The sequence below is a fragment of the Mizuhopecten yessoensis genome, unplaced genomic scaffold (assembly GCF_002113885.1).
Source record: "Mizuhopecten yessoensis strain PY_sf001 unplaced genomic scaffold, ASM211388v2 scaffold10107, whole genome shotgun sequence".
NCBI lineage: Eukaryota > Metazoa > Mollusca > Bivalvia > Pectinida > Pectinidae > Mizuhopecten > Mizuhopecten yessoensis.
Genome location: NW_018408382.1, coordinates 587,482 through 600,420, shown reverse-complemented (window position 1 = coordinate 600,420; position 12,939 = coordinate 587,482). Strand labels below are relative to the sequence as shown.

Here is a 12,939-nt window from a genome sequence, read left to right as displayed (position 1 = left end):
TTTCCATAACAATTCTGATATTCAGCACTATAATCACAAGTGTACAATTTTATATTCAGAGAAAAAGCCAACAGGTAGATTTTGAAAAATTCTTCTCGCGTGACCTATAATTTCGTAAATATTAAAAAAAATCACAAACCCCGACATAAAATCAACTAGCCCAAGCCTAAGGGAAGTGGAATTGTAATACTCTGCTATAATATAAAGAAATGTGAACCCTAGTAAATACATGTATATATATTAAATTTACTAAGTTTTCTACTGGAAACTGGTAATTATATGAAGTTCACCATAACAGATCAAACTGAAAAGTAAGTAGAAGATAATTGAAGATCTACTAATTCTAAAGAAATATATATATGTAAGCATAGAAAGTTTCTCTGCATAACATAATTAGATTGTGGTTATATTTTCTATATCTGGTATATAATATAGATTGTATTCTTTTTCTGCATGTGATCGATATATGAACGAAAGATCTACACAGGTATATTAATTAGTGACGTAAAGCAGATGTTGATGATTCTTGATGACGATTCCCATGCAGATGCCCGGTCACAAAATGCCTTGGTGATGGTGATATTATACAAAATGAAATCATGGTCTCTGTAAAGCTTGATGACTATATCTCTGTGACAGTTATACACAACTGGCCAGTTTCTCTGTAAAGCTTGATGACAGGAGTCCAGGTGAAATTGTGAGTTCTGGGTTAATATTTCCAAAATATATGGATAAATTTTGAGAAATTAGGTCAACTAATTTAAATCTTTGTAACTATAGCTTGTCGATTTTGTTAAAAGGATATTCAAAATTAAATTGATCATTTCCTTCGAACTATTTCTTCAATTTTCCGAATTTCTCAAGATTATCCTCCATCTAGTTTCTATCATCTCTTGATCAAAGTAGGCAGCATTACGTTTAAATAGCTGATCAGAAAACTCTTCTTAATTGCTGTTTTAAGCTTCAAGTTAAATTAAAAAATTCAGCTTTCTTTGAAACAATTAAACACATCTTCAAAGACCAGAACATGTAATTTTGTGAAATGGTCAGCATTATATTACGCTTAAGCTTCAACTTTAGATTATAATTAAAAATTTATCATTTTTTGACTGTTACATTCTGCCTATAATGTTTCTTACTTCGATCAAGGGTTGGGATATTTCTATGACGTTGAGCTAGGTCGTGATGATGTATAGAACAGCTAATGAATCTGCGGAGACAGGCAACTGCTGCATGGAACTTAGACCCAGCAGCAGCAACAGCATAGGTACAGTAAGTATACAGGCTACGGCAGTCAGTCAACAGGAAAAGGAGGTCGAAAGTAAATCATGACAGAAAACAAAGCAGGTTGAAGAGGAAGAAAAGACAAAACAAATCATTTTAAAAGAGAAAATAAATAAATCATATAAAAAAGAAACAAAAATAAAAACATCACATATAAAAAAAAATTGGGATGGAAACAAAAACAAACAAATTGAAAACTAAACTCTAAAACAGAATGAAGGGAGAACGCTGTCATAACTGTCGATATTTAATGTCAACTGTCAATTCTGTCATGGAGCTATTATACATATTATCTTAAGCCTGATATTACGAGGTTTTTTTTTTTTCAATGATCAATGACAATAGGAATTCCTCTCACAACATAAAACATACTTTATTGCACATAGTGTCAAATTGTGAATTTTATCAAAAAGGAGCAATATATTGCAGCTATCCAAAAAGGCAGCTATGTCCTCTAAGGGAAAATAAAATAAATAATAGGGTAATAATTATATGGATAAAAAGCTATGAGTTTAAAACAGTTTGCATGTCAAACACAGTCCCTCCCTTCATTTTGCATTTACACAAACCTGCGCGGGCTTCCTCATCGGGGAGGAGGAATCTGTACCAGCAGACTGCCGCCCTGCCCCTCCACTACCGTGTACCACACTCACAGGTATGTGCACAGCCTTAGGGGTTGTACGATTACTCGAGTCAATGGGAGTGTCTTTGCACACAGAGACCCCGACTTTTGGGGGAGGGGCCGGCTTCCCCGGTACTGGGGAGTTCAACACAGGCTTGTTAGGGGGCAGAGGGGGCGGTGTACCCCTGCCCAGTGGGACCATTTTACGTGGAGAGGTGTTGGCAGCACCGATATTTGGATAATTAGCATTTTGGGAGGCTACATTTACAGTCAACATTTTGCCTCCAGATGATATTACAGCAGAGGTCCCTGGGGCGATACCGATTCTCGTACCTACACCTCGATAGTTCTCCGACTTGTCAATCGATACAGCCCCGACAGGGCCTACTCTCATTTCGGATGATTCTCCTCCACCTAAAGAACCCCTTTCTGGGGACCGGGCAGGAGAGTTAACTCCATAACGCACAGTCTTTAGAACAGCATTTTCTCCAATTCCTGCTGGAGAATATGGTCTATCTTCTGAGATTCGAACTCCTCCATCCACAACAAGTGGTTTTGAAGATTTTGGCACAGGTTTACCTAACATGGGACTAACTACGGTAACCGTGGCTCCTGCTAGCCTCTCCGTGCCAGCTCGAGCGGGAGAAGGCATGGCCTTTACCTCTATATTTTGTAGAGAATCTTTGGCAGCAGTGGCTGCCGACATCAACTGTTTCTGAAGCGCGTCCACCTGCATTTGTAGTATATCCACTTGGGATTGAAGTTCTTTGTTTTTGATATCACTTTTACCGAGACGATTTTTCAATTGTTCTCGTTCTAGATCGAAGTCACTCAATTGCTTCTCCATCGAAGCCTCCATCTTTAGTGATTTCTTACTTTCTTGCACAAGGCCCTCGGCCATTGTTATAGTTTTATTTTTTTCATCTTTCAACAACTGGTCATACTGATTACACTTCTGTCTGTCGATGACAAGTCTTTCGATTAATTTCTTTTGTTCTTTAATTAACATTACCGCCACCTGTTTATGTTTCACAGAGTTAGCACGTTCTTCCTCTAAACTCGCCAGAGTCTTTTTTAGATCCTTCTCCAGCTTTTTATTTTGACCTTTCTCATAATCAATCTGTAAGAGAAAAGAAACTTGTGTAATCAAAATATTTCCATGTTAAAAGTTGTAGAATATGAAAACTTTGATACGAAAACCATCCCACATTTTACAGATGAGGGCGGCATGTGCAAATGAAGTCTTCATTTGTTCCCTTCTGATTAAATACAAGATTGAAGCAAGTGTCTGCTGTCTAGATAACTTTACTCCAAGATTTTTGTGTGTTCTACAGGGACAAATTTGATTGCACCTGAATGGACAACCGACATGGGACGGTTATATAATGACTAACAATGCTCAACTTTGGATCATATGAACATTTGTATGATATCTTTAGGACCACAGCCTTAGACTCATCTGAAGTAAAATACAGCTGATTTCATATTATGTCGACTTATAGTCCATACCTCCTGGCGAAGGCGCTCTCTCTCCTTCTCCAGCATGTACGTCACATCATCGCCCTGGGCCGTGTCCTGAGCATGCTTCCTTTTCTCATCTTCCAATTCACTGCATACCTACAACAGATAAAGCCGTTTGGTGTATCATACATTATAACTAACTTGTTGAAAAGTGAATTCTCTTCCTCAAAGTTAATAAAGATCTTTCATTGATTCCTTTAAGGGGAATGTTTGTATTTGTTGCCAAATTTCCTTTTTCTCTGGGTAATTTAAGCTGGATTTTTCAAAAATTATACTGCTCTCCAAATTTCCCTCTTTATTTCCAGAAAATTAGAGAAGAGTTATGAATGCTAAAAATGTATCTATTTAAACAGAATTATTCATGTTATTATTTTATCTATTGTGAGTGAACATTTGAATCACTCACTTGTTATTAAATGAACTTTGCAAACAAATTTAACCTCTGTGACCTTCAAAGTCGTTTAAGGTCAAATTTATTGAAACAAGCTTCATAGCAAGCAAGCCTTCAATATCGTTACTCCACATTTTATGGATAATTGTAAGATTTGTTTACTTGTGTTTTACGTCCTATTAATAGCTACAGTTATCTAAGGACGTGCCAGGTTTTGGAGGTGGAGGAAAGCCGAAGTTCCTTGAGAAAAACCACTGACCTACGGCCAATACCTGGTGACTGGCCCACATAGGCCTCGAACCTGCGACCCAGTGGTGGATGGCTATATAGCTAGTGGTAGCAGATTGTCAGGCACCTTAACCACTTGGCCACTGCGTCCCCATATTTGTAATTAGATTTTAACTTAATTCACATGACCTTATTGGTCAATGTCATTTAATTTAATTAATTTAATAATCTTTTATTTCAGCAAGCAACATGAAAAACATCCCTATGCATGGCCTTAAAGACCCTTGTTTAAAAATAATTAAGTTTTTGAAGGTTTTTACACATTTGACCCCTGATATCTAGAAAGATCCTGTAGGATTCCAAGACCTAAATGAAATCCTCAATCAAACCACTAGATACAGAACAATCCTGTGCATACCTTGTGGTAACGTTTCTCAGCAGTGGCCAATTGCTCCCTCATCTTTATCTGAGCCTTGCGCTGTGTGGCAATGAGATTCTCCAGTTGTGCCAACTGGTTGTCGTACATAGACTTGATGGCCGACTCATCAAAGGTGTTGTCTTTCATATTGTCAGAATCCCTCTGTAAAGCCTGGAAGGGGTCGCCTAATCCAAAACGTCCATATTTGGCTTGGTACAGTAACTGTTTAGCCTTCTCCGCCTGTAAGTGTAATTCACGAGTACCGGGTATATCAAACACATTATTTATGTCAAATACAAGCTTGAATATCAATAAAATGACAATTTTGTAATTATATTACTTGGACATACAATGCAATGACTGGTATTTGATACCCCTTGCTTTGACCTTGACCTTGAGGCAGAGACCAATAAAGTGTGCATGACATATCATTTAGTCATGATACATCCATCTATTAAATTATATTTTTCAAATTATAATATATATGCTGTTCACAAATTGTACCTCTGGGATAAGCATTAATGGTTCAACATTTTCCCCTTGTTGTGACCTCAACTATTGGAGTAAAGACTTGCGAATTTGATGTTACACATTGCTCACTCCAGATACATTCATCTAAAGGATATCATAAGTACGAAATTTCATATAACTTATGGCCAAGAAAAGAAAACGGGACAGACTGACAAGTACCAAATCTTTAGCCCCCATCCCAAAATAACACATCATGGTTTTCGGTTTCATAAAAGCTGAACCAATTTCATGAGGACATTTACAATCCTTCAGAATATTAATGGGCCTAGTCTTTCTTATGAATTGAATCTCATGATCAATGTAGCTGAATTTATAAAATAAATATACATTTAACACTAGCTGGTAGCTATATAGTATACTGTGCACCATACAAATCATGACAAAAAATGTGCAGTCCACATGAGAGATTTTGTCCACAGAGAGTCAATCTGATTAAATTTCAAAGCTCTCGGTCACAATGCAATAGTTGACAGGCAGTGAAGACTAACCTTCAAGGTTGCTATGACAACATCCCTAGCTTGGAGCTCTCCTTCCAGGTAACTTAGCAACCGTAACAGGTCGGCTTTGTTCAGGTCCATCTTAGGGTGACGCTACAACATAAATCAACAAAGGTGTTACTTTGATGTACGAACTTACACAAGCTATATCAGTTTTCCTTTTCCCATGTTACATTTTCACGTTTAGAAACACTATGCAGTCTTATTTATCAGACCAGCCCAAACAATTATACTTTTTTTTCCAGTTAAAGCCCATGCATCAAGAATCCTTTCAAATAACCTGTTACATTTGTGTACATGACATAATACATGCACATTAAATTTATAACAATATACAAACTTACAAGGTCAAAGGTCAATCATTACTCGATTACAAATCATGTTGTTGTCTACGTTACATATTTATTCACATAAATAACATCACCACTTCTTTTTTAAATCAGCCCTGGTTGAAATCATGTCTCATGACAGTGTGCAGGTGACTGCCCTCTGATGAATATAGGAACGGATTGGACTTGCAGCGTTACAACAACCCAATTTATAGTCTGAAGTGTATTGTTTTTTGTTGCATATGCCAAATCATCAACTGATAATTTCCCTGAAAAAATTTGACTTACATAGGCAGCTATCAGTAGCTTATTGTGATTAAATTGGATAATAATGTTGACAAAGTCGTACACAAACATTTGAATAATAAACTACTGTATATATACCTATTACTGTTCATTCAGCTATTACAAGCAATGAAGGTTGTCAAGTATAACGGAAGTCTCAACTCATATGAACACAACATACATATGTACATACACTTACAATTTGTGAATTGTTCACATGACACATGTATGATTACTGTTACATTTATATACCATTTTTTTATATAACAATTGTATCCACCATTTGCCAAGGGGGGATTTTATGGTATTATTAATCAAGAAACAAGTATCAAGGAATCGTAAAGAAAAACGAAAAAGTTGATGTTGAAAAATGTTGGCAGCAAGCGAGATCGAGATTGAAAATGAAAGGTTTTAACATGTATAATACGTATACGGTGTATCTTCCAATCTATATACCTGGTATATATACTTGGAATTGTTACTGTCCTGTTCATTATCCACTCGTGACAGGGTCGTGTAGGTGATTGTGTTCTGTTTGTTATACAGAACAATGTATTTTCACCTTTTGACATTGCTCTAGAAACTTCCTTTAATAATATTGGTCAAAAATGGGAATACCTCGATCAATTTTGCATTTTAGAGCATCAAGGTCACTGACCAATATAGAATCTTTGTGATCACTTTAGCAATTTTTAAATTATTAACATATTTTTTATCAAGCTTTGTAAATTGATCAAGTGTGGTAATTATATAATACCTCGAACAAGACATCTGCTTTGTGATTCACTTAGGAAACACATTGAATTTCTTATTCACCAAATCAGTTGTGCAACATACTTGCATTGTATATTGTATATATATATATATATATATATAGGTACCTTATATATTGACAATGGACAGATGTTTATATAACCAATACATTTGACATTAGCCACATTATCATATCAGAGTATTATTCACTTAACAAACACCATACTAACACTTTAGGTTTAGATATTTGTGTCAATGTTTTACATGAGTTTCAATCAAGTAGAGAAATTCTTTTGAATCAAGCATAAAGTCCTAGAATATTTTTCTCTACATCACTTCAACTATATCATTCTGGACATCTGGCTATTTATTAAATAAATGATGCTAACCAACTCATTTCTACTGAAAACAAGCTACAAGGATGAAAAAAAAAAGTTTAATATCAATTAGCAAAGGTGAACAAACAAACAGAAAAGGTAAGTTTAAATTTGTTTATGACATGTAGAGTACGTCTATACATATAATAAGCAGGGAAGCTATAATAAACAACTTCGACCCATTGGTAAAAACAATGGCCAATTGGCCATTGAATCAGTAAATACTGTAATATTACTGAGGATAGTAGTAGTGAATAAAACAGCAGTAAAACAAAGAGGTATATGTGTCTGGTCAGAATCGTCAGATCTGGAGCTGGACTGGCAGACACGTGCACCTCTGTTGAAGGATTCTGGGATCAATAATGTATTCCAACTGTTTATAGATGATGTGAGTAATGTGTTTTAGTCAGCAATTAAATTTATATTAACTCTAGATCTTTCACCCCTAGGTAACTCTACCATACATTCATCTAGTCCATTATGGTCTACAGTACTAGTGGTGAAAGGGTATAACATGTCATCAAGACTAGATGTTTGATAAAACAAAAGTAGTACCATACCCATTTATCACTTCAGGGCCCATTTTCTTGAAACTGTTCTCATGCTTAAACTGAGACTTTGTGCTCAAACCAACTTTCTAAACCAAGTAACATGGTTTAATTTAATAGTCAAATTTAGAATTTAAACACTGAAAATAGTTTTATGTTTAAAATATTTTCATTTTCCCTTCAAATTATAAACAAAATGTGAATTCATAGTAACTTATCAAGAAAATGGGTTCCAGCACAGTATCTGAATTTGAGCATGAGAATGGTTTCATGAATATTTATATATACGGGCCCATGCCATGGCCAGGTGTAATTTAACTCCACAAACATAATTTCTAGACAAATATAAATAAAAGAGACTTCATCTGCAAGGAATTTAAGAAATATTTAAGCCACAATGTTGTGTTTTATTTTCCATTCAAAGATACCTTAGAATTAATTGAAAATTATAACATTTTCTTTGTACATATAATTATTTAACTTTTCAATGACCATGCAGAGTTAAAAAATATTGGTTCGTTCGTGGTGCATGGCATAAATGCATGGATTTATGGTCAGCATGACTCAAGATATTTCTTCACATTGGTTTAATTATATATATTATCATATGTTTAGTCAGAATATGAGTGTTTTTTGCATATTTGATAACTTCTGACCACTCCTGATACCACTTCCGGTCACCCGTGTGATAAGTTTCTCGTAATGCACCCCCCATGCGATAACAATTCTCGTAATGCACCCCTTGTTCGGAACACCTCTACTTCTGTATTGTATATGGGAAGCGCCCGAAGCGTTCCGAGTAAAATCCGGATTTGCGCTGTCAGTTGTTTTTTTGCTTAGACAGTGTGTTGAGCAGACGTCAACAAACAAAATGTCAACAAACCAGGGTGAGAAAAATTCTCTAGCGTCTAGAATACTTGAATTGGATGACCTCATTGATAAGGAAAATGCACTGAATATCATCTTGTAATAATCTGTTTCAGTTGACATTGTTGATTAAATTATCTAATTGTTTTTCCTGTTGACTTGATTTTTTGTTACTTGAACATATGATAAAAAGTTTATTATAATAACCTCTAATTATTATCAATAGGAAAGTAAAATGCTAGATTTTCTATCTGACGATATTTCTTTACTTTTTGAACACACGTACATAAGTTAACATCATAAAGGGTATTTCTAATAATCTAAGCATCATTGTTTCTTGTTTAGTTATATATGTTAGACTGAAAAAAAGAGTGGGGTGTCTTGATCAGGCCAAACAAAAGTATGTTTGTTTTTTGTTACATGTCTGAAAAAGTTAGGGTAGTTAGGTTAATTTTTTTTTTCATTTTTTTTTTATTATGTTTATATAGGAGAGTGATTTAAAAGTGCTTTGTTGAAAATTGTTAAAAGGCACAACAAGTTTTGGTAGGTGGGGTAACAGGAAACAAGCAATATTTTTTTTCGGTCTAATAACTTTTTCACCTTTAAATATGTGTAATGGTCCGGGATCCTAACACAGTATAATTTTATAATACTAAAGGCAGTCAGAGTTGTGCTAAGCAACAGGTAAAAACAAGTTTACATTTGTTATTTTCGATATCTTTTCACATATACACATGTATAATTAGTGATATTCTCCACCTCGAGCTCCCGGTTATAAGATTCCCTTCAAACTTTGTTAATCTTTCCTCAAGAAACATCCATTGCCAAGGAAATGGTTAACGTTGGAGGTCTACAGGGTGAAGTTGATATCGAAACTCAAACTTACCCATTCTCTCGTCCATTTGTTAATCTTTAGAAGCAAAAACATTATGCACCATTGTACCTTCATTTGAAATCATGTACACATTAACATTTTTTTCTGTAAGTTTCAATGCACAATATATCACTACTTGATACATATATATTGCAGATTGATAAAAGAAAAGGTATCAAGGCATAAGTAACAAACTAATCCTAAGGCATAAGTAACAAACTAATCCTAAGACATAAGTAACAAACTAATCGTAAAGCATAAGAAACAAACTAATCCTAACGCATAAGTAACAAACTAATCCTAATGCGTAAGTAACAAACTAATCCTAACACATAAGTAACAAACTAATCCTAAGGCATAAGTAACAAACTAATCCTAACACATAAGTAACAAACTAATCCTAAAGCATAAGTAACAAACTAATCCTAAAGCATAAGTAACAAACTAATCCTAACGCATAAGTAACAAACTAATCCTAAGACATAAGTAACAAACTAATCCTAACGCATTAGTAACAAACTAATCCTAACGCATAGGTAACAAACTAATCCTTAGGCATAAGTAACAAACTAATCCTAAGACATAAGTAACAAACTATTCCTAAGACATAAGTAACAAACTAATCCAAAGGCATAAGTAACAAACTAATCCTAACGCATAAGTAACAAACTAATCCTAAGACATAAGTAACAAACAAATCCTAAGACATAAGTAACAAACTAATCCTAAGACATAAGTAACAAACTAATCGTAAAGCATAAGAAACAAACTAATCCTAAGACATAAGTAACAAACTAATCCTAAGACATAAGTAACAAACTAATCCTAAGGCATAAGTAACAAACTAATCCTAACGCATAAGTAACAAACTAATCCTTAGGCATAAGTAACAAACTTATTCCAAAGCATAAGTAACAAACTAATCCTAAGACATAAGTAACAAACTAATCCTAAGGCATAAGTAACAAACTAATCCTTAGGCATAAGTAACAAACTAATCCTAAAGCATAAGTAACAAACTAATCCTAAGGCATAAGTAACAAACTAATCCTTAGGCATAAGTAACAAACTAATCCTAAAGCATAAGTAACAAACTAATCCTAACGCATAAGTAACAAACTAATCCTTAGGCATAAGTAACAAACTAATCCTAACGCATAAGTAACAAACTAATCCTAAGACATAAGTAACAAACTAATCCTAAGGCATAAGTAACAAACTAATCCTAAGGCATAAGTAACAAACAAATCCTAAGACATAAGTAACAAACTAATCCTAAGATATAAGTAACAAACTAATCCTAAGACATAAGTAACAAATTAATCCTTAGGCATAAGTAACAAACTAATCCTAAAGCATAAGTAACAAACTAATCCTAAGACATAAGTAACAAACTAATCCTAAGACATAAGTAACAAACTAATCCTAAGACGTAACAAACTAATCCTAACGCATAAGTAACAAACTAATCCTAAGTCATTAGAGTATATGTAGGAAACCTTTTTTTGATGACATTCAGTAGGGCTGTCACAATATATCCGAAAACAGGTATATCGCAATACACAGGCATATCAAATCGTACTACAATACAGAGAAGAAATATTGCTATATCACAATATTTTTCAAAAGCATATTTTAATGTATCTGCTGGGTGTTTTAACTAAATGCAAACAAATTACTACAAATTCTAACAGATATGCCAATAAGCATAAAGCAGGCTTTTAATAGTTAAAATTTTGTAATTGATGGTTGGTGACACCCCTAAAATTCAGTGATTTTTCTACTTATTTTCCACAGGGCCCTGTGCCTGTTGATTTGGAAAAATATCACCCACATATACATGTATGCCCAAAAACAAGATTTTGGAAAAATAAAATGATTTTTGCTTTGATTTTGGGGAAAGATCAAAAGACTCTTATTGACCTTAAAAAATCTCTTACAGTTAATAAATGTCATTTGATTACCACACTGATTTATCATCATTAGAGGCGAGTTAATTCTTGAATAGCAAGTGCAGATAGATCTGTTTTGTGATATATCTAAGAACTGGTACAGAAAGTATGCTTCTGTGTCTGTTCTTTTTGTTATTACTGATATTGATATTTTGAAACACAACACAACACTCAATGATGAAAAAAGAATGAAAAAAAATCTATTACACACTGAAAAGGAAATGGGAGAACAATTCCTGCACGATTGATCAAAATTTAATTGTGTCAGAAGCTTTGCTAAAATGTTAACACAAGAAAAACTTGTTTGTGCTAAACAGGAGATATATACGAGTATTCTATTATATAAATAAAATTCAAACTTTCAATTTTTACATAAAAACTGTAACTGTACAGGTGAAGTGCATTCAACCTCAACATACAGAGGGTCTGGGACATGCAAATATGGAAAAATCAAGGGAGTTTCAAACTTGATGTTTCTGCCGTTGTTGAAATAGTCAAAATACGTGGTATGTTGTCACAACAATTAACTGCACCTGGCGCCCTTACTTTGTCAATTACGGTACAAGATTTTAACAATCCAAAGATTGCCACATACTTTACAGTTTCAAAAGTTGGTTGATGACTGTACACAGGTAGTCGCCAAATAAAAATGTAATTTCACTACCTGGATAAAAACATATTCAATCTNCGGAGGACACTCATTACCCGGAGGACACTCATTAGGGTGACCCAATCTTACTAGATCCAAGTTTGCACTCGCCAAACTTTCAGCTGCAGTAATTTGGTTACATATTATTCTTTTCAACCGATGTTGTATAAAGGCTCGTTTTAATGTGATGCAAATAACATGTTAATGGCACTTATCATGTATATATATTTTGTTGTCATATTATATACATGCCAAACATTTATGAGAACAGCGGAAATATACCAACAATCATCGTTTTGTTGGATGTCAAAAATGATGCAGTTGTGTATTGGATTCGAAGCCACAATACACAAGCATTCCAACGTGTAGCTTGTTTACAATAATCGATTAAAAACTTAATTAAATACAAGATTAACAGGTGTCATATTTTGTATTCCTTTTCTTAATATATATGCTTACCTTCAATGTGTTTGATTGCAGTTTCTCCGCGGGGTCGTATAACCCCGCGGCCTGTTTGACATTTCTCGCCGCCATGTTTGACGGGTAAAAGTGGCAATTTTCACAATTCTCTCAAGACTTTCCTCTCGTTTTACGAATCAGACCGTCATTTTCGGAAATGCATTTGAGAATAATAAATGTCACACCCCAGAAATATACACATCTAAAATGATGGACCAAACCTCATCAACAAGACGGTTTATCGCATTGTCCGGGAAATCTAATCCTAATCATGATCACGTGACGTCAAAATACAAGTGCTTGCAGGAAGTTTCGTATTTTATCTAGGGTAAAAATGAATGCGTTTTGTTCAAC

At 34.4% G+C, this 12,939-nt stretch overlaps 1 protein-coding gene across 2 annotated transcripts in view; it reads right to left on the bottom strand.

Moving 5' to 3' along the window:
- The window catches only part of LOC110459541 (cortactin-binding protein 2-like), a 44,800-nt gene extending 31,936 nt beyond the window's left edge, over positions 1 to 12,864 (bottom strand). For both annotated transcript variants that reach the window (XM_021511858.1, XM_021511859.1), the window contains exons 1-5: positions 12,586 to 12,864; positions 5,484 to 5,585; positions 4,465 to 4,704; positions 3,416 to 3,523; positions 1,854 to 3,026 (exon numbers count right to left, since the gene is read on the bottom strand). In XM_021511858.1, coding sequence (XP_021367533.1) covers positions 1,854 to 3,026; positions 3,416 to 3,523; positions 4,465 to 4,704; positions 5,484 to 5,585; positions 12,586 to 12,660 — 1,698 coding nt within the window. In that variant the 5' untranslated portion in view covers positions 12,661 to 12,864. The remainder of the gene's footprint in view (positions 1 to 1,853; positions 3,027 to 3,415; positions 3,524 to 4,464; positions 4,705 to 5,483; positions 5,586 to 12,585) is intronic.
- Positions 12,865 to 12,939: the final 75 nt, after the last annotated feature.